This window comes from Homalodisca vitripennis, chromosome 6 (assembly GCF_021130785.1).
Source record: "Homalodisca vitripennis isolate AUS2020 chromosome 6, UT_GWSS_2.1, whole genome shotgun sequence".
NCBI classification, from domain to species: domain Eukaryota; kingdom Metazoa; phylum Arthropoda; class Insecta; order Hemiptera; family Cicadellidae; genus Homalodisca; species Homalodisca vitripennis.
Genome location: NC_060212.1, coordinates 151,011,570 through 151,033,039, shown reverse-complemented (window position 1 = coordinate 151,033,039; position 21,470 = coordinate 151,011,570). Strand labels below are relative to the sequence as shown.

General features: G+C 34.5%; 1 protein-coding gene across 3 annotated transcripts in view; it reads right to left on the bottom strand.

Annotated features, from left to right (window-relative positions):
• Positions 1–977: 977 nt before the first annotated feature.
• LOC124365018 (zinc finger protein 184-like) overlaps positions 978–21,470 on the bottom strand; it is a 54,519-nt gene continuing 34,026 nt past the window's right edge. The window contains exons 10-18 of one of the 3 annotated variants that reach the window (XM_046820903.1): positions 18,314–18,501; positions 15,302–15,462; positions 13,343–13,482; positions 12,077–12,272; positions 11,061–11,134; positions 9,987–10,226; positions 8,080–8,238; positions 5,292–5,380; positions 1,873–2,005 (exon numbers count right to left, since the gene is read on the bottom strand). In XM_046820903.1, the coding sequence (XP_046676859.1) occupies positions 2,002–2,005; positions 5,292–5,380; positions 8,080–8,238; positions 9,987–10,226; positions 11,061–11,134; positions 12,077–12,272; positions 13,343–13,482; positions 15,302–15,462; positions 18,314–18,501 (1,251 nt within the window). In that variant the 3' untranslated portion in view covers positions 1,873–2,001. Of the gene's footprint in view, positions 2,006–5,287; positions 5,381–8,079; positions 8,239–9,986; positions 10,227–11,060; positions 11,135–12,076; positions 12,273–13,342; positions 13,483–15,301; positions 15,463–18,313; positions 18,502–21,470 lie in introns of all 3 variants that reach the window. The other 2 variants (XM_046820904.1, XM_046820902.1) reach the window with 2 other exon arrangements.

Sequence of the window (21,470 nt, the reverse complement as noted above, 5' to 3'; positions counted from 1 at the left end):
TCTAGTTCCGAGGTTTATTTTAGTGTGCATCCGATTTGATTCATATACCACTGAAAGTATAGAGAATAAATTGCTTAAGACATACAGGTAGACTGCTACGGACGCTGATATTCGATTTGCCTAGTAATGTGCGCCTGTCAGCGCTTTGTGCGTCATAATGTTAATGGTTTTTTTTTTTTGTAACATATATGTTTTATAAGTTTCTGAGTGTAATAATTCATTGTTCGTTTTTGGTTTGGTAATACAATTTTTTTTTACAAAATCAGCTGATTGTTTTGTTTGACAGCATTACGAACAAGCTGTGTGCAGCAAGCGCTTTTGAGAGCTAGTCTTGTATTTTCATTTGGTGCCGAGATTAGTTCTTCATTTTGTTCAGAATTGAGGTTAACTGTGTTTAATGAGACTTTCCTTAGTTGTTTACTTTTACTTTAGTGCAAGTAACACTTTATTATCAATTTTTGTTTCTTCATATGAATTGTATAAGGTGTCTGATGGAGGACCTTCAGGATATATAATATATGTACACAAATTTAAACAGAAAGCTAGCTCTTTATAAACAAAAATGGAAGCCCAGAGAAAGAAAAATTATGCCGTGTCCTTTAAATGCCCACGAACACCATCACAAATTGCTAATAAGTTTAATAATTGTAACCTTGGCTAACTTTCTACTAGCTGGTTCCCTGTCAATGCTTAATTTCTCAGGGCCATACAAAAGTTAATTTTACACAAAACCAAGAATTTTAGTATGTATTTCTTTGGTAGCGAGTTTCCTTTCATACAAATTAAAAACTGTTGTAAAAGTACATTCTTGAAGCTCTTTTCTTATTAAAAAATTAGATATTAATTTAAAACAAACACTCCAATAATATAGGTTTTTTATTCTTGTGAGGCCTTTCGTACTCAATGAGAACATCTCTTTGTATTTTTAATGACATATATTTTTATTTAGTACAAAATTGTTTATGTTATTATTTTAACCACTTTTATTTAGTCTGATGATGTTCTCATTGAGTATGAAAGGCCTCACAAAAATAAAAAAAACCTATATTATTGGAGTGTTTGTTGTAAAAATACCAAATTTTATAAAACTGTGACATCTTTATGTAACTCAACCTTCAGTACATATTGTAAAGTATAATTAAATAGTTGTACATGTTATATGTTATTATGTTTAAATAAAAATCATGCTTATTCCTTTAGCACACTTTAAAGTTATTTACCTGCAAAAATAAGTATTCTCACAAAGAATCAAATTCAACTCTGCAGCTTCCATATGTTTCTAAATATTATATATTTGAAAAAAGTTACAATGAGGTATAACATGTAACATTAAAAAAAGTCAATTCATAGTCAAAGTTAACGTTAAAATTTTTGAAATGAATAGTATGTCTAAACCATAAGACAGTAAAAATGACCCTTTATATAAAAAAAGTACATTTAGTTGGCTATAACTTTTCCTATGGGACCCTTATTAATACTTTGCCCATAATATGTTGTTTTTAGATTTAACTTAAAATCCACCATTCAAGTTACCTTTTACTTTTAGTTACTTGGTAATTAGTTACTTTTTTCTGTATTAGTTTGTCCCAGTCTCGGAACTTTTAAATTGGTAAAACGTCCTGCATACCAATATCATCTAGTTGATAAATCTATGCATTCCTTTGTTATAATGAGCTTAATTATCAAGAATATCTTAAGGTAACAATCTATTCCTTACATCTTAAACACAGTATTTCAATCCACTGCTGTGCATTGTGGATTTCTTACACATGATTTAAGCGATATTAAGATACTCTGCGTCAAGTGTCGTGTCAGAGATGTATGGGGGAATGATCTTAAACTTCTGGCCGTCGGCTGCAGTGAACTCCAGTGTGGAGATTGGCTCATCGACAATGTCCTGAGCCACCGGGATTTCCAGAGGCCCGTCACTGCTTGTTATCTGCAGTGGGATCATCTGGCCATCCTTGGTTGTGACATGGAGGTTCTGACCATCTGTTGTTGTTATCTGTTAAACAAAAACATTTAACTATCACAATTAAAATCAAACATGTATGCTAGTTTTAGACAAAAGTACGGAAAACTCTTTGTATTTTTAAACCCGGTGCTCGATTTCTAGAAAAGAGGGAACTGTAATCTATCAGAGATCGGGAATGTATGGAATACCTTTTAGAAGAAAGGGGAGTTTGGAAAATTTTAAAAATATAAGGTTCTGAAACAACAGTGCACAAACCAAAGTGCTTATTTTTTCAATAAGGTACCAGAACACTGTTCCCATAGAGGGACTTACACTATCATCAAATTCTATCTTGTCCATATAAAATTGATTTGATACCACAGGGTATTAAAGGACCAGAATCAGACATAACGAAAGTCTTGCCAATCTCATCACATATTGTGTTACTATATCACATGTTAACATGTCAAATGATTGTACTCATGTCTACAAATTTATTCATTCTCAGATTTTCTCGTTACCATCATAGTTATATTTATTATATCTATATCTGTAATTACACAAGACCAATATAAAAATGTTTACTAAAGCTTAGCCAAATCCCTTGGAGAAATATGCATCATCATCAAACTCAATGTTGCCCACATAAAAATTAAGATTTATACAGTGTCATGTTTATAAGTCAATCTGTTCTTAGTATACACTGTAAGGGCATACAGAAAAAATAAAATTTGTACAGCCCCTCAAGGGGTAGGCTTGGCTAACACTCAGACAATAATATAATTTTAATGATGATGGTTCTTACCACCTAGAGTGATTATAACTCATAAAGTATAAGAATATTCCAAAATATAGAGAATAATTGATTATCTAATATAAATATTCAATGATTACAGTGTTGTATTCACCATAAATTGAATAACACATTCCCGCTTATACATTACATACAGGGTGTACATAAAGTCCTGCACGGGTATAATATTTTCTGAACGATAACAGATAAATAAACAAGATTTGGTACATCAATACTACACCTAAAAATCTACTTTTTGAAGGAACTATCAGTTTTCTGTAATATCATGGGGACGTCCCGCAAGGAGTCAGAAGGAAATCTTAAATAGGAGCATAGGTCAATATGGACATCATTTTAAAGGGCTTATCTAGCAGAGTTTAATGCCGCAAACCGCACTCAAAAAGATTGATCCAGTACAAAATGGCGGCTGTTCGAAGATTTTACTTGGTTACATTTTATTAGTAGCCATAACCCCAGTAAAGCAAAACTGCAACCAAACAAATACTGCAGCTAACTACTACATTATGCTTGTCAGTTGTACATAAGTGAATTATGACATTAGGTATCCTCAAGGGTTACAAATTTGGTCCTAATATATTGATAACAGGGAAAACCTGATAACAGTAACAATTAGAAATCTCTTATCTTTGGGTTGCAGTTAGGACTTTCCTATTAGCCAGTCTATTCATAGTAGGCTATTCTAGTTTTCTTGTTTTAGTAGTGCTGTCCATCCATTTTATCAGTGCGCTTTAGTACAAAAGAGTTTGTCGTATTGCTTGTAGTTCTTCAACTACATTATGTCGCTTGACGAACGTGAACGTATAACACTTTTTATGATGGTTGGTTGGGGAAATAACAGACGATCACACGAGGAAGCATGCCATTTATTTAATGACTACTTTCACGAAAGGCAGCCAATTTCTAGAACAACTGTAGGGAGAACTGTTCAACACTTTATGGAAATAGGAAGTGTTTCCGATCGTCATAGGTCGCTGAGATTTCTAATTGTTACTGTTATCAGGTTTTCCCCGTTATCAATATATTAGGACCAAATTTGTAACCCTTGAGGATAACTAATGTCATAATTCACTTCTGTACAACTGACAAGCATAATGTAGTAGTTAGCTGCAGTATTTGTTTGGTTGCAGTTTTGCTTTACTGGGGTTATGGCTACTAATAAAATGTAACCAAGTAAAATCTTTGAACAGCCGCCATTTTGTACTGGATCAATCTTTTTGAGTGCGGTTTGCGGCATTAAACTCTGCTAAATAAGCCCTTTAAAATGATGTCCATATTGACCTATGCTCCTATTTAAGATTTCCTTCTGACTCCTTGCGGGACGTTCCCATGATATTACAGAAAACTGATAGTTCCATCAAAAAGTAGATTTTTAGGTGTAGTATTAATGTACCAAATCTTGTTTATTTATCTGTTATCGTTCAGAAAATATTATACCCGTGCAGGACTTTATGTACACCCTGGTATAGTAACATAATTACATAAGAAGATTGGTTATGCTGGATGATTTGATTTGAGCACCGCACAGATCCAATACCGCCACGGCAAAATCACCCGTTTTTGCATGGTCACATATTAAATTACATAATTTTCGTAAATTTTGAGCTAACCTTTTAGTTTTGGTTTTGTTTTTGAGGGGAAGAGATGTACTTTCAGTTGATGAAATAAATTACAGTTTTTTTTTTTTTTTACATTTGTTTAGTAGTATGTATGCCTGTCGTAATAAAAAAAAAAAAATCTTAAGTTTGAGGTCCAAAAACACACTGAATAAGTAACTTGGGCTCAAATAACGTTTTTTAACCTAAAAGTACGTATTGTTTTGAGCATATACTAAAAGTTACAAATATATTCCACAGAAATTGCATAAAATAATGTAATTTAAGCAAAATTCAAAAAATTTCAAAAATTTCGCTGTAGGATGAAGATACACTTGTTACTATAGAAACAAGTAAATATCAATATTTTATAGTTGAAATGAAGTAGAGCAATACAATTCAAAGTTGATATAAATATATTTTATATATATTATGTTTAAACTATAAGGACAAAGGCGTAAAGTTCACAGAGCCACTATAGTGGCCCGCGGCGCTCAAGGTACCGCATACGGCGAGCCACTATAGTGGCTCACGGCGGTCAAAGGGTTAAAACACCTCCTTATACCCATAGTGTGAATTCTAAGTACTAGGACTTTTTTTTAGTACCTATAACCCCCTAAAAGTGGTTGTTACCCACATTTAATATATTTAATAGTATGAAACTTCAAAAATAAATTTCTTTCACTTACCAAACAATTTTGTGGATTCCGTTTTCTTACACCTCGTTTAATAAGATATTAATATTTAGGACAAGCGGTAAGAAAATCAAACGGTAACTAAATATATATTTATATCAATTAACAGTTTAGTAACCGGTGCAATGATGGAAAGAGCACAATTACAAATCGTCCATACATAAAAGATTTCACATCTTTAATATTAATAGCGTATGAATATGTCTAGGTTAAGTTCTGTGTCCAAACTTACTTACAACATCAAGGGCGATGAGACAGGAAAGGGAATAAGTGTATTGGATAAAGGCAAGTTGTATGGGAAGTAACCAGGAAAAATTTCATCTTTCTGTAAAATAGAATAATAACAATGGACTAAAATATGTTTTATTTTTAAGTAAAATAAATTAAATTATACACATATCTGTTATGCAATCTATGTTCTCTAATGTGAAATATTATACACTTGTTTTGTGCAATCTGTATAAAAGGGAAACACTTTATACAGTGATATACATAATACAATTTTGCAGTCGCTGAGAAAATATGAAAAGTTTCCAGAGTTATAATATTTACTGTTATAATGCCACCAATGACAGTGCGATAATCCCCAATCAACGGTATATATCATCACTACAGCATATGTTCTTAACCTAATCAATGTGACCTTTAAAACTATATTTACACATTACTTTGAAATAGCGGTTTTTATGAGTATTTTAATGAAATACTTATGTTTATATATATATATATATATATATATATAAATATATATTTATATAAAATATATAATGTTTATGTTTATATATATATATATATAAAATATATAATGTTATGTATATATATATATATATAAATATATATATAAATTATATATGTCGCGGTGGAGCAAGTACTTTTTGTGATTCAATGTTTATTGAAATTAAATTCGGCTATTGCCATTTTATACAAATTTAATTAATGTAAATAAAAGTCGTTTAACAGGTATTTGGTCTTCCGATCATATGTTAGTTTGGTTATTTAAACGCATATGTGACAGATACGGCCAAATACAAAATAATTGAATCGGAAAAAGTAAGCGCTCTGTGGTGTAATGGTAGCACATTCACCCGGCAAGTGAGAGATCCGGGTTCGACTCCCGGCGGAGCAAGTACTTTTTGTGATTCAATGTTTATTGAAATTATAATTATATATATAAAGTGTAATAAAATAACAAAGATGTTTAAAAAACAATAATTTATCATTATTTTTGGTGCTACATAGTTGGTGGTTCTACTTCGTAGCTGTCTTTGTTTATGCCAATATCACCCACCCCAATGTTTTTGTCTAGGACTCAAAGGGATTAGTTATTGATATTTTATTAAATTTCATTAATTTCTTTCCAACAAATTTATTACTGCAGTTAAATTTCATTGTAATCCTTATTACCATTCTATGAATAAAATACTCAGCTTTCATTTTTTACTCATTGAAAAGTAAGAGAAAGCTCTGAGAGGTATTGGTGTTAAAGACTATGGCTTAGACTTGCTGCATAGCACTGTAAACTTAGCTACAACTAAAAGTTGAAAGCTGTATTTTGGAGCTGGACATAACAGACCATTATGCATTGTATGTAAGTTTATTAGGAATAGATAAGCATAGAACTCAACACACGTTTTGTTCCGTTTTAGACAGTAGAACGCTTAAACGACAATTACACTTGGCTGATTGGAAATTAGTTTTTGATAATAATTTTTAATGTCACTGTTTAGATTTTTTATTAAGTCTATAAAAAATGTTACAGTTCTTCACGTACTTTGAAAAAAATCAACAGTAATAACAGGAAAAGAAGTGAATGGATTAAATTGACTTGTCTTATCAATTTAGTAAATGAAAAAAAATAGATTATTTAAATGGTTTAAAAAATTATTAAGCTAATTTAGAATTTAAAAATGCATATAGAAATTATTCCCGGCATGTAGCAAGACTTATAAAAAAGCTAAGCTTAAAAATACTGAGACGTAAAAAAATTTTAAAGCGAAGCAATACAATCTTTAAATGATATTCAAGTATAAAATATACTTATGAATGTTACAGCTAACAAAATACTCATTGCTAATAGATTTAATTAATTTTTAACAATTAGTATCCCTAGACTGCGTTCTGCTGCGTTTGGTTGAGACTTATTCAAAGTTGTCTATTCTAATTATGATGTGCACCTTTGTAATCAGGATGATGTGGTGAGTGCCATAAAATTGTTAAAAAATATACTAAAATATGGTAATTTTTTTAATTTTTTGAGGGAGAGGCAGGAAAAATGCAATTACGCACGCAGGTGGCCAGCCTGTAGTGTGGGACCCCCCTAAAAACGGGTTTACCCACTAAAAATCCTCCTCTACTCTTTAGGATTCTAACCTGGGATTGTTTATCACATTACTTCAGGCTAGGCCTAAATTTGGCTTAAGCCCGTGGGGCTCGCTCCTTATCCAGCCGCTCGGTCAAGGGATCTGGGCCACTTCGCGGTCCAGATCGGGTTTCGAAGTGGCCAGATCCCTTGACCGAGCGGCTAACCATCAGTAAAATATGGTACTGATGGTTAGTAGTAGTGCAATAATTACGTAGTATAATATCTGCCACCCATGCTGTAAGTGATACTACTATGTACAGTATGATCCTGTTAGTTTACAATAGGTAGGCATTAAAAAAAAATTAATTATGAAAATGCCCCATATTGGAGGATATCAAATGCCAATAGTAGGGTTAGTTGACAGCTCAGTTACCAATAAAAAGCTAGAGACTCCTACAGCTTTACAAGGAATGTAAGTAAACCTTAGGGATTGTAGTCTTAGCTGTTAGAAGACAAATTTATAGAGTTCTAGTTTCTAAAGCAGAATATATAATTTTTTTTTTCAACCCAATAATAACATGGAGACCTCTTTGATGCTTCGTGGCAGGTCAGATCAGGTTAAAACAAAAATCGTGCAGTATAGGTAGCTTGACTACATCTTTACCTCAAACTGTATTCGTAATAAATTTATATAACAATATCATTTTATAATAATAATATACCTGTAGAGCACTGCCATCTTGCATAGTTAACTGCAGAGGGTTGCCTTGGTCATCAGTCACATGAAGTGGTTGAGTGTTCAGAGTCAAAGACTCCTCCCGCAGGTTCGTGTCCTCATCCACTGCGAGGCCTGGCAGAATGTACTTTTCATTTTCCTGCAACTATAAAACCACTAGCTTGTATTTTTTGTACACTAATACACCTTTTAGGCTCTTAAAAATCATAATATGTCCATTAAAATTCAGGCAAAACAATATTGTCCAATCGTTTATACAAAGTGAATTTTGTTCTAACCGACAAAAAAAGCTAGCATCAGGTTGTATATAATAAACATTATTTATATTAGCAGCTTATTAGTTGACAAAGGTAGACACAACTCTTAACCACTTGACTATGGTTAATTCCAAAGATCTACATCATTTGCTTCCTGACCTGGGAAACTTTCCTTGTCCTGTAACTATGTTGATAAACCACACTCAACATTACTGATAGTATTGTGTTTTTTAGACAATTCTTTATTGATTTTGAAACTACACAGTTTATTTGAAGACTGCATGGATACAATTTTAAGTTTGGATCTTAAACTCTTTGAAGAAAGTGGATTTACCAGAATATAATGACTTACCCGTACGTTATTTATTTACTTGGTCTAAAGAAGTGACGATGTACCAACATATTTTTTATGTAACTAGTATTTACTGTTGTATTAGTCACAATGAACAAGAACAAGGTTATTATCCTATTAGTTGAGGTGGAGTAGAGATGTTTATCTTCGAAAGGGGGAACAAGCAATATAAAATGATTAAGTTATGTGATGGGGCACTCTAATCAGTGATGTGTTCTGTCACAGCTGTTGTCAACTATTTGCACTTGGTGAAATGCACAGTAAATTACTATTGACTCGCATACAGTGAAATACATGCTTGACAAATACTAAACCAGTAACAGTACTGGCAGGAAACTATTAGTGCAAAACACAAAAACGTTACAATTTCCTGTTTTTTGACTGTGTACAATTTTAAGACAAAAATAACCATTAAATATAAAGCGTATTAATTTTGTAACTAAATATAACTGTTTTACTCCAAATATTACAGAAAAGTTTTACTTCTAGATGTAATTTTATACATGTTCAGCTAAACATATTCATGTACATAGTGCTATTGGGTATTTACCAGTATTTTATTACTCCTAAAAATATTAATCGGAATTTAGTAAGTGTTTTGGTCTCTGAATATATATATATATATAAAACCCCAATCAAGATAGTATTACAAAATTGATGTGTCCACATGTCCAAAAACTAGTAAATTCAAGCTACAACTGAATATAATCAGCAAAAATAGAATGTCTCACATGAATTAAATAGTTTTCTTTAACAATGCGTACAAATTACTATATGTGCGAGTAAGTGAAAAACATCCCCTGGAAGGTTCACTTCTGGCTGGTTTATACCTTCCAGTTGAACCCACACTGGGTACAGCAAAAACCGATGTGTCACTTAAAACTGTATGGATATCTATGGACGCCACATCACTAACCGCAAATGTCAAGATACTGGGGTGCAAAGATAGACTGATGTTTAGTCTACTGCGAGAGATGACTGTTGAAGTTGAAGGGGCTCCCTAAATGTTAAGGACTGTTGCTAGCCTAGACATAAGGGCATGCCACCCACTTCCTGCTCTAACTGGAGAGGTTCGTACAGACCTGGCTTTCCCATCTTCTAAGGAGACATGACTAAAATTAATGTCCAAAATCTACCCTCAAGATCTTGACAGGAAGTGGTCCCTACACCCAACTTTACCCATCCAGAATATACTGTCACTACAGAAGCAGCGCAAAGGTCCTTTAAGGACTAAGTGCAATTTCTCAGCTTCTGTGAAAATCATAATATTGAATAAATGTTGACCTTGACTGCAACAGTGCCCGCCAGCGTAGCCGGTGCAAGTTTGACTGCCACGTTTTCGTCACAGTCCTGATGGTAGGTGACGTAGATGATCTGCTGCACATCCTCCTCAGCTCTGAGCGAATCCTTGTCAATCACAGCATTCTCCTGCAAGTGCGACTGTATGATGTTCCATACTGACATGTCCACTCCGTCAATCGTCCCTTGCTCCTCTTCCTCGATCTTCGCCTCTCGAGCATGGACCTGTTGTAACAGATACGACATTCAATAAACTCAACATTTTGAAACACAAGAGTAAAGAGTATTTAGAAAAAGACTGTACATGCATGGAAAGATTGGCCACCATATAAGATCAAGTTTACCGAGCTAACTTCTGATGTGGAATCGTGTGAGAGAGGGGTGGATAATGTGTCCAAGGCTGATAACAGTTAGTACGCAAGAGGCAATCAAGCAAGAAGGATCTAGAGCTACTCACAGCCAGCTTGGCTTCACCTCGTGGTGATGTCCCCAGGATGTTGTCGGTCATGAGTCGCCAACAAATTAATATCTTACAATGAACAGTATCAATAAATCTAAATTTTGAATATCAGAAGTTTTTCTTTTAACTGTTTCAAGTTTTTTAAACAAGTCTGATTAAATTTGGAAATGAACAAATGATTATTTTTTTCATTTTTTACTGCCTGAACTAAGATTTATTTCACAATAGACTGTTAAACTATCCAATTAAATAAGAAAATCAGAAGAATTCCTCAACAAGTTGACTTTGACTTTTAAGTCATTTGAAATTCAACACCACTCCATCATTTTTTTAATATCCGAGCGGAGCACATGGTAACTAACGTAACCAAATAGCAACATTGTTGATAAAGTTAGTAAGTAAGGGTTGTCTTGATGGTGAAGATTTAAAGCAAACACAGAAGGACATCTTACTTATCACACAAGTTTATTTACATAGTTCTTTACCTAGGCTATATTACTTTCACTAAATAAATTAAATTTTAATGTTATTTATTAAAATTTATTATTTAAACTACGTTAAAGGTAAACATGATTATCATTCAAAATTAATTACATTACCTTTTTATGCTTGGTCAGATTGGAACAATCAGCAAATGTTTTACCACAAATTGTACACGAGTAAGGTCTTTCCCCTGAAACATTATACAGAGAAAGTTATTTGTAAATAGCACTAAGTAGGAATAATACTAAATGCATCTTTAAAGTTGTAATGGTAACAAAATTGTATGTAAATTTTTAAATAAAAAAAAAAATAAAAAAACCTATACAGTTTTAAATAAAAATATAACTGTTTTATACAAATAAAATGTTTTAAAATTTATCTTAACTCTTAGAACACTGACTATAATTAGTTTTACTTCCCCCTAGCATGCTATACAATAAAAAAAATTTTTTTATTTGTTTAAGTTTCATTTGAATTTAGGTTTTTAAAGTTATTGTGTAGGACAAAAAAATACAAACAATGCATTTTTTTAAGGTTTTTATAATTTTGTACATGTTTTACAATGTTACTGACAAATAGATCAAATTTTCATCATCTGGGCTAGCCATATTTGTAATTAATTTAATATTAAATGAAAAAGAATTCACTGCAGACCCAATCACTATTTCAAAGAAATAAATTCCCATTAGTCATAGTATTGAACAGAAACAAAACATACACAATGGTCTCAAGAGTTGCACTGGCACTCTTTCCGTGTGGAAAAACCTGTCAAACACCAGTGTCAAGTCCAAAGTAGCAGTCAGTAGCTACAAAATCCCATTTCGGATCGATAACAGGAATAGGAAGCCAAGAACAATGAATGGAGTGCATCTGTTGTGTGGCGTTCAGTCAACACTCTAGTGCATTCTATCACTGGTTTTATAAACTACAATTCATGACAAGAAAACAAAAACTTAATTACAAGATTTCCCGTCAGAGGTGTTTAATGCAAATTTAACCATTTAAGATTTTCTGTAATACGCTTGGGAAGGTTTAAAATAATTCCAAAGCAAGTATGGATAGAACTATCATGTACGAGTGCAACACAAGATAGTTTTCATTCGTATGTCAACAGACAACGGCCTTAAAATACCTGTGTGGAGACGCATGTGCTTCTTGAGTGCCCACTGCTCTGGAAAGTCCCGGGAACAGTGAGGACACTGGAAGGGCTTTTCTCCCTTGTGCCTGCGGATGTGACACTTCCAAGCGTCCTTGTGCAGGAAGGATTTGCCACAGTACTCACACTTCCAAGGTCTCTCTCCAGTGTGTCTCTTCATATGTAGCTTGTACTGTGCACACAAAACCATATCACATCATGTCGGATTTCTATTATCTCCGAATTCAAGGAACATCAATCAGTTACAGTTGTAGTTGAAAGGAAGCAAGATTTTATGACTAGTTACAATGGGCATTGGCAGATATCTATATTAACTGTTAGGGAAAAGTCACAATCATAGCTTCTTTCCGATTATAGCTCAATTTCATTTTCATTATACACATACCTGTAGGTGTATGATATGTTAGAGAATCCTATTCCGTACAAATAATAAAATAATACCTTAAATGTAAAATTACATAACAAAGTAAATATAATTATCAAATAAAAAAGTATAATAAAAATAGACTTTAGGAAAAATATCTTCATATATTTATATATTTCTTTCAGTTTTATATTCATAAAACTGAAAAATAATGAAAATAAGGTTTGTGTTTGTTTAATACAGTAAGATGTTGCTAGATCAGATCTATATAGAGATCGGTAGTATTGGTTTATCAAGAATTACGCACAGAAAACATGATTTAAAGAAGGACTTGTCAGGTCCTTAATAAAACCAACTAATTGGTTTAGAAACAAAATTTTGTCAGATACCAAGAATTATTTTTTTAACATTACTCAAACGGGTTGAACATTCACAACATGTTTTGTCTTGATATTGAAAACTTATAATTACATTTAATATTGGGAGTTTCCGGGATTTGCTCATGTCTTCTGCTGAAGTTGATCTGAGTGGTTTTAGACGGATTTATTGCGAGATCGTTTTGAAGACAGTATTGCATTGCATTGTCAGTTGATGTTAAAATGTCTATGTGTAGTCCGAGAGGTGTGTCATTTGTAAAAAGTAGAGTTGTGTCATCTGCATATAAAATGGGTTGAACCCTGGGGTCATTAATGTAATTAGAAAAGTCATTGGTAAAGAGTATATATAGAAAAGGACCCAGGACTGACCCTTGGGGTACTCCTCTACTTACTGGAAGTTGTGTAGATCTATACACACATTTTTTCTTGTTTGCAATTTGTTGAATTTCAACAACTTAAAGATGTGTGTATAGATCTACAAGTTAGTTGTAAGAAAGTCACCTGGGATGATGTGGTGAACTTGCGAGTACAGAGGTTACAGTGGAAGGGTTTCTCTCCTGTGTGTATCCTGTGATGTTCTTGTAAGTTCCCTTTCTGAGAGAACATCTTCTTACAAACCGAGCACTGGTATGGCTTCTGACCTGCACGATAACACATATTGTTATTAAATATTTTTCCACATATAACCAAGAATTTAGTTGATAAGTTCAATAAACCAAAAACAACTGTTACCAACAGTTACAAAATGAGTTTGAAATCAAAATCTAAAGTAAGACCAGTCAAAATGCATCTGTTAGCCTAACACTCAGCAATGCATCAATATAATAAACCTTTACTACTGGTAAACAATTTTTGATAGTCTTTACAGTTATGCCAACTGGTAGAAAATCAAATGAGCTACAATAATTTACTTTCAGAAAGCTTTATTGAAATGTGCAGTTTTTGAGTTATTTCAATTTCAAAAATGAAATAACTAAAACATGAACGCTATTCTGAAATGGAATATTGGAACTGTGTTAATTACTTTTTCTAAATAATTTTTGTATGGATGAGAAACAGAACAAATTTTAGGTAAATTTGTTTTAAGAGATACAAATTATTTTACAAAAAACAAAATAGCGAATAGCTGACAACTACATTATGAATGATTTCTGCACACAAAGTCCATTACTCTCATCTTGTCCATCCTAACAGCAATATCCCAATTAAATGTCTATATGAAATGGGTAACTATCTGTTTGAAGAGGAGATATTTGCACTTTCAAATATATGACACCCATCACACCAACAGCTACAGCCGGGTCCAAGAATATAAGGTAGCTTCATAACAAACAGCATGTAGGACAGACTTGACCACACCAAGAGTACCAACAGTAATCTCAACACAATGCTGATTAAACCCTGAACATCTTCCTGTATATTCATCCCTCACCACCAAATTCAGTTCCATGGTAGTAAAAACTAGTAGTTTAGCTACTAAAATTAATGAAATTAGTTAAGGGCGAGTTTGTGGGAGAAGAAGTCTGTGGAGGAATTCAAATCCCCTGAGATGGCCTACAAAACCTACAACAGGAACAACTCATACAAGAGAGTGCTGGTGGCAATTCGGTAAGCCACCATCACAGCTCAGCCTTCAATATCAGCAAATCCTGCTAATTGTTACGCTATAAAACTCTACAACTCTCTGGTTCAACATTGGTAGCAGTCCACATCAACTAGGAGGTAACAAGTTTAGGCAAATCAAACCCACTCAGGGGTGCTGTTAACAACCCCCCTAACCTTTTTTTTCAAGACCCAGCAGGGATCACTTCTGGCTGATTTATACCTACCAGTTGAACCCACCACTGGGGACAGCAAAAACCGATGTGCCACTTCAATCTGGGCAACCTTATGGGTGTCCAGTAGCGGCACATCACTAACCGCAAATGTCGAGATTCTGGGGTTCATGGGCAATTCGATAGGTCTAGTCTACTGTGAAAGATGACTGTTGGAGTTGGTGGGGTTTGTTCCCTTACCTCAGAGGCTCTTGTTAACCTCAACAAGGGTGTGCCACCCCCTGCCTACTTTGACTGGAGAGGCTGGTTCAGAGCTGGCCTCCCCTTCTTCCGGGATGACTTTGAGATGTAGTGCCCTAATTCTTCCTCATGGATCTCGAAAGGAGGCGGCCCCTACTCCCTAACCTTACCCCTCCTGAATATCCTATCACTCCGGAAGCAGCGCAAAGGTTCTTACAGGACTACGCGCAATTTATAAGCTTCTTGTCCTAAGAGAACAAAAAAAAAAACCTTTTCCAAGAATTTAAGTTTTATAAACAATAAAGAGCATTATCCAAATTAGATGTTATAACAAAATGTATAACAAATTTGTTGTACAAAAATGCAAATTATGTTGCATAACAAGAGGAGCAATCATAATTAACAACAGTAACATAAATACTAGTAGATACAACTAAGAACTGACCCGAGTGCCACCTGTAGTGTAGAGTAAGACTGGTCTTGTGAGCAAACTGTTGACCACAATGTTCACACTTGTGTTTCTTTTCTCCCGTGTGAGTTGCATGGTGGTTCATTAGGTTGGCTTTGGTCTTAAAGCTGGAGGAGCACAATGTACACTGGAATGGTCTGTAACAAAATTCGAGATTGTTGTTAACACTGCCTTACCTAATTAACATTCCTTTTTTGTTTATTTCATTTAAAATTAGTTCTTTGATACTCAGTGTAGATGAACTTAATAATTGTACTGATCTAATTGTATCATTCGGTGCTAATACAATTTGTGGTATACTATTTTATGGCTGAGCCTTTAGCGAACCCTCTACTGCTAGTTGACGAAAACCAATTTCTGTCTTTCAGTATGTACGATATCTATGCGAACAAAATCACAGAGAACATTGAAATTCAGTATCGAACTCTATACCTCTACCTCTACATTGGTATTGAAATGTCATGTTCAACATTAAAGGATGTTTTACTTTATTTTGTTGACCAAGATTACTAATGAAAAATAGGATGAACAGAGCATGGATCTCATGTATGGTAGTATGAAGGTTTCTATTAACCCACTTTCTTGTCTGTCTGTTAAATATAAATATTTGATCAAGTTTTAACTTATTTTGTGAAGTCCTAGTCTTGAAATTTGGAACATAGCTCGGAACTGGATAATAGTGCTATGCACACTTATAAACTCGTGAGTATTTGCAAGTCCATTAAGATACAGAATATTTTCTACCACCTGAAATTATTACATGTTTGTCATTTTTTTTTACTTGCAGGATATTCCTGATGCAAGTGAACTCGGTCAATGTCTACTTGTGCACAAAATATGTAAAAGGACATAAATTTATTATTTTTAAAATTTAGGAAGCACCCTTAAGACGTATTCATATATTTATTGTATTAAAGTAGTCATTACAACGTCTCATTGGCTAGGGACTTAACAGTCTGTATCACCAGTTGATGATAAAATTAGATTTGGGCTGTGAAATTGGATTTCCTCTTGGCGATAATTTAACTTAAGTTTGAAAATTGTGAAACAGGAGGTCTTCCTTTTATTGATTTTTTGCTTACTTCTAATTCAGTATACTGGTCAAAGTCACTTTTTATCAATCACTTAATGGTTTATCTTTCTTGATTTCAAACTATTTTGTTTTTAACGAGTCTATCTTGCAATTATTTTTGTCCACTTTATGGTTAGTTATTTTTTTCCCAACATTTGTGTTATAATAAATTTTTGCTTTCTTATCCTACCAACTGGTTTTATTAATTTTTTGACTTGTTTTCATTACATTCATTTAATCATCTACCAGTATACATCCATTACTGAAACCTAAATTCACACACTGTCTCCAAGTTTGCTATTATTTAGCAAACAAAATTATACACTAAAACGATAACACTGTATAATCTTTTCAAGAGTTGGGTGTTTTCTGAAACAGTTTTTAATACTAAAACTATTTTAATATTTTGATTTTGGTCTCCCCAAGAATCATGCCAAACAATGAGTCTCTCTGCAAGATGTGTTTCTTGAGGCACCCATCTACTTAATGAGCTCTGTGAACTGTTTCAAACCTAGACATGGGTTGTAAACATAAATTTGTCTTTTATAGTAGAATATTTGTGGAAATCACAAGTTTCCTCAAAATCAAAGCAAAAAGTTTCCAAACTTTGCATTTTCAAATCACCCCATATCCAAATCTTACCTGCAAGTAGGCCTTTCTTTTCTCCTTTCCTGTGCTTTTCTTGCTTTTTTCCAAATGTAAGTCTTTTTCCAGCTCATATTTTTTTTACAGAGGGAAAGAGACCAGAGTCTCTGTACGTTGTCCTCAAAGGACCTTTGTGTCTCCCTTACTTAAGTTTTTACCTCTCAGAATCTGAGGCATTTACAGAAGCCTACAAGATTTGAGGGCTTCTGTTCTCTTATATTCTTAGAGGCTGAGGAGACAAGCTCCTAGGAATATTTTCCTGATTTTACATATGGCAGAACAGTTCAGCGATACATGTTCCACTGATTCTTCTGCTTCAACGCTGAGTCTACCTACATTCATCAGTCTGTCTTCATCAGATGTTTTCTATCAAATCATTCCTAAGAGGGCCATGTCCTACCAGCATCCCTAATACTAGTCGTATATTCCCCTTACATTGGTCTAGAAGTACTGACCATCCTTTTGCATAAGGAGAGATAAACATTTTTTATTGCTTCAGTACTGAGGACTTTCTCCAAGTCTCGGATCTAATCCTCTTTTCCAATAATTTACTACAGCTTTGCTGTAAGAGAATGCTACTCCACAGCCTGGCTCTGGCCCTACCAGAAGACTTTCAGTTCCTATTTAAGCAAGGGTGTTTGCTGTTTAATTTTCCCAAATGCCTTTGTAGACCGGCACCCTGCCAAGGGTAACTTTGTTCATCGTTGCTAGATCTACTAGTGAATTCTGACATTTTCATATTGCTTTTTAGTCTAGAGCAGGCGTTGAGTGCCTTTAATGCTGTCTGACTGCCTGAAAGTATTAAATATTCTGGACCTTTAGGTGTTATTTGTATGAGCCTTCAGATGTATGTTTCTATTGCCATGACCTCTGTTTGCAAAACTGTGGTGTATTTCTCCAAGAGATCTGCTATTTTTACTCCTGGCCTGTATACTTCAAACCTGTGTAAAACTTGAAACACTTCTTGCAGATGTACGTTATCAACACAGTTTAATTTCCAATTTCAAACAGTAACACAGATAACATTAATTTTTTCTTCAACTTTATTTTGATTTCTAACATGAAATACAACAGTTATTGCTAAACGCAGAGCTAAGGACATAGTTTGTGTGCCTTTTGGCCTCCGGTCCAATGAACAGGACTTACATGCGGCCCCTTTTGTCTGCTTTGGGTTAAAACTATTATGAATGAAATCACTTCGAAAACAAAAACATTTTATTTTTACACAAATATCATCCCTAACAAGAGGAAATGGTATGATACTAACTAACCTGTTGTCTGAATGGACTAGCTGGTGTCGCTGCAGCAACTGCTTGTGCTTGAAGCTCTTGCCACACTTACTGCACACAAAGCGGCGGCCATTGTTGTGCTCTGCCTCTCTGTGGTATAGCACGGAGCTGGGATGGTTCAATCTTTTGCCACAGAGCCCACAGGGGTAGCCCTTTTCCTTTCCAGTTGGCTAGAACCAGAAGACCCATACAAAATTTGTAAAAGAAACAAAATCTTGAATCTATAATTTAAAAGTATATATATGCATTGATTGGTACATCAATTTTGTAATATCAATTTATATTCTTAATTAATGAACAATTCAGGCCTGTCTGTACAAAGGTGATTTGACTTTTTTCCTGTAAATAACGGATATTACTTTATTATTCTACTTGACTCCTGGAATCTAGACACTGCACTAAGAGGAAGGAGAACTAGAGCTAAACTCAACATTTACATTGAATCAACCCTTCTTACCATAGCTATGTTATGTGTATAAAACTAAGTTGCTTTACCACGCTTTGAGGTTGTGTCTAAAATGTCATAGTGCACTCAATTGTACACCTAATGAGACAAAGAGAATACATCTTCATCAAGATTGCACTATATTTTTTAGACTAGATGTCTTTGATGTTAAAACGATGCTAAAAGTTTGTTTTGAGCTACTTTGTTGTCAACTTTTTTTACAGCTCTTCAGACGAACATGGCTTCTGATTTCAGGAGGTAAGTCTGTGACAATGTCAGATTCCAGATGCTGCACTAAGAGGAAGGTGAACTGGAGTTAAACTCAACAATCACATTGAATCAACCATTCCCATTATGGTGAAATTAAATTATGTGTTATATTTTCCAGGAAAATCATTCGACTCATACCTGCATCAATAGTATTCACGATTGAGAAGGCACTAGCACCAAAAGAGGTAGTCATAAGTGTAAAATTTGGACATTGAACGAGCTTTTAACAATACAGGCACTCAGGTGTTGTCAATGTGGACTCAAGAGGTGGTATTGATAGTTAACACTTAGAGTGCTAATCCCGGGTAATTTTACGGAACGGCGAAACTTCCGACAGAATGCTAATCCCGTAGTTTTACGTGGTTGTCATCTTCAATTGGTAGTGATATATTACATTGTCCGTAAACGGGTTTTGCCTACCTACAATGTTATTTGGGTTTTTGAACACAAATTCACTAGAAAGCGTAAGACGTATTGTATGAGCTTAATGACAAAGCAACTTCGGTCGCGTTGTTTACGTGCCGCTGACGTGACGTTCGTTGCAGCCGGCAGTCGATGTCGCAATCATGGCTTCTCGCAGCTTGAACGACGTTGCGATCAGTGATGTATTAGATGAAGATAGTTTTATTGGTGTAGATAGTATTTTTGACGATTCTGACATTGATCCTGATTTAATGGAAGAAGATTAGACACATACTTCAGGTAAAGAATAAGTAAGTCTATTTATCATATAAACATCAGTCTAAAAGTTTGGTTATGTTATTGTTTTCGTGAATCAAACTATAATTCGTATTATAATAAATTAACTTTATTCAACTAATATTCTATTCTTATGAATAAAATGAAAATATATTCATATTTACATAGTATATTATTATGTTACAGATGCTGAAAACAGTGCTGACAGCGAAAGTGATGCCGACGCATCAATATGACGGCATAGTTTTTTTTCAAAAAACTACAAAACATAAAAACATGATTTGTATTATTCAAAGGACAGTTTATATTTGTAAATGGGTCATTGTAAATAATTGTATATATGTTTAGTTTAGTACGTTAGATAAAAAAACTATCTCAAAAAATATTTTTTTTTCCAAAAATATATGTTTTGAATTTTTTTATGTGTAGTTTTTTTAAAAAACCACTAACAATCTCACGTTAAAAGAAAGACGAAAGTAAGCTGAATTAAGGCATGTAAGTATTTTTCTCATACCTTAAATACTTTTTCTTGAAATACATTTTTGAAAACCACCAAAAAACGCCCAGCATTCTACAGAGTTACATGTCATTTAGGGCCAGCACTCAAAGTGTTAAATATGTAACTGGGTAAAGGCTCTACTCACAGATAGGGTGGTTACTACCACTCTTATGGGAGTGAACATCAGTGAAAAGCCCCCCTTTCTGTGAACCAACCTAGTTGCGGATGGACCTGCTTGTGTCTTTGAACAGCAGTGAACTGACCAATGTTGCTCTGAACATGGTGGGAAATTGGTGTGACAAAGTGGGCCTTAGTATCACTGGGCGTCATCTCTATAGGGTCCTGAACTGGGGCCCCCCATCTGGAAAGGGTTACGTCAAGCCAAAGTATGGCTTGCCTTGCTATCACCGGGCACAGCTCTAGACTGTTGTCTCAACCTCGCCTCCATTTACATTGTCATTCAGGCTAAGGCCAGGAGAAGTGCCTACTGTCTTCAGCAGGTGGGGCTTTGGTCGGCGCAGGCTGCAACAGAGGTCATTGCAAAATTACCATCTTGATTTAGGGGAATGCCCTAGACATGATTTGCTAAAAGATTTTCCTTCAACAAACCCTTCAGGATTGTTATACTTTCTAGGGACGCTTGGTCGGAGGGAAAGATACACTCTTTCACCAATACAATGCTTGCTTCAATGGTTTACGGATGGCTCCAAAACAAAAAGTACAGACGCTGGGATTGTGAGAGTGAGACCATGTAGGGAGCTGGTGGTTCTTATGGTCCTTTCAGGCAGAAGTCACTTAAATGTTATTGAATGTGCTCATGAGAATCTTTATCTGTGTACAGGAGTAAGATGATTAGCATTTTCACAGATGCCCAGGCAAGCAATTAAGGTGTTGGACTCTTGTGTGTTCAACTCCAAAACTTATTTAGGAATACCATCAAGTGGTTTCTTTCCTTGACAGAATAAAAATATGTGACTTATTTGGGTTCCTGGTCATAAGGGGTTTCTGGGAACGAAGAGCTGATACCCTGGTCTGTGCTAAGTGTCTAACATAATGGGGCCTCAACCCTTCTATGATATTTCTAGGGTGAAGCCCCTTTGGGGCTGTCTCAAAGTGGGTTCACGCAGAACTAAGAAAAGGGACTCTGCATCCAGGTATGAGAATTAGCAGAAATGAGATTCTACAGCCACTTTGCCTCATGGTGGTGTATGACCTTCTCTCCTTAA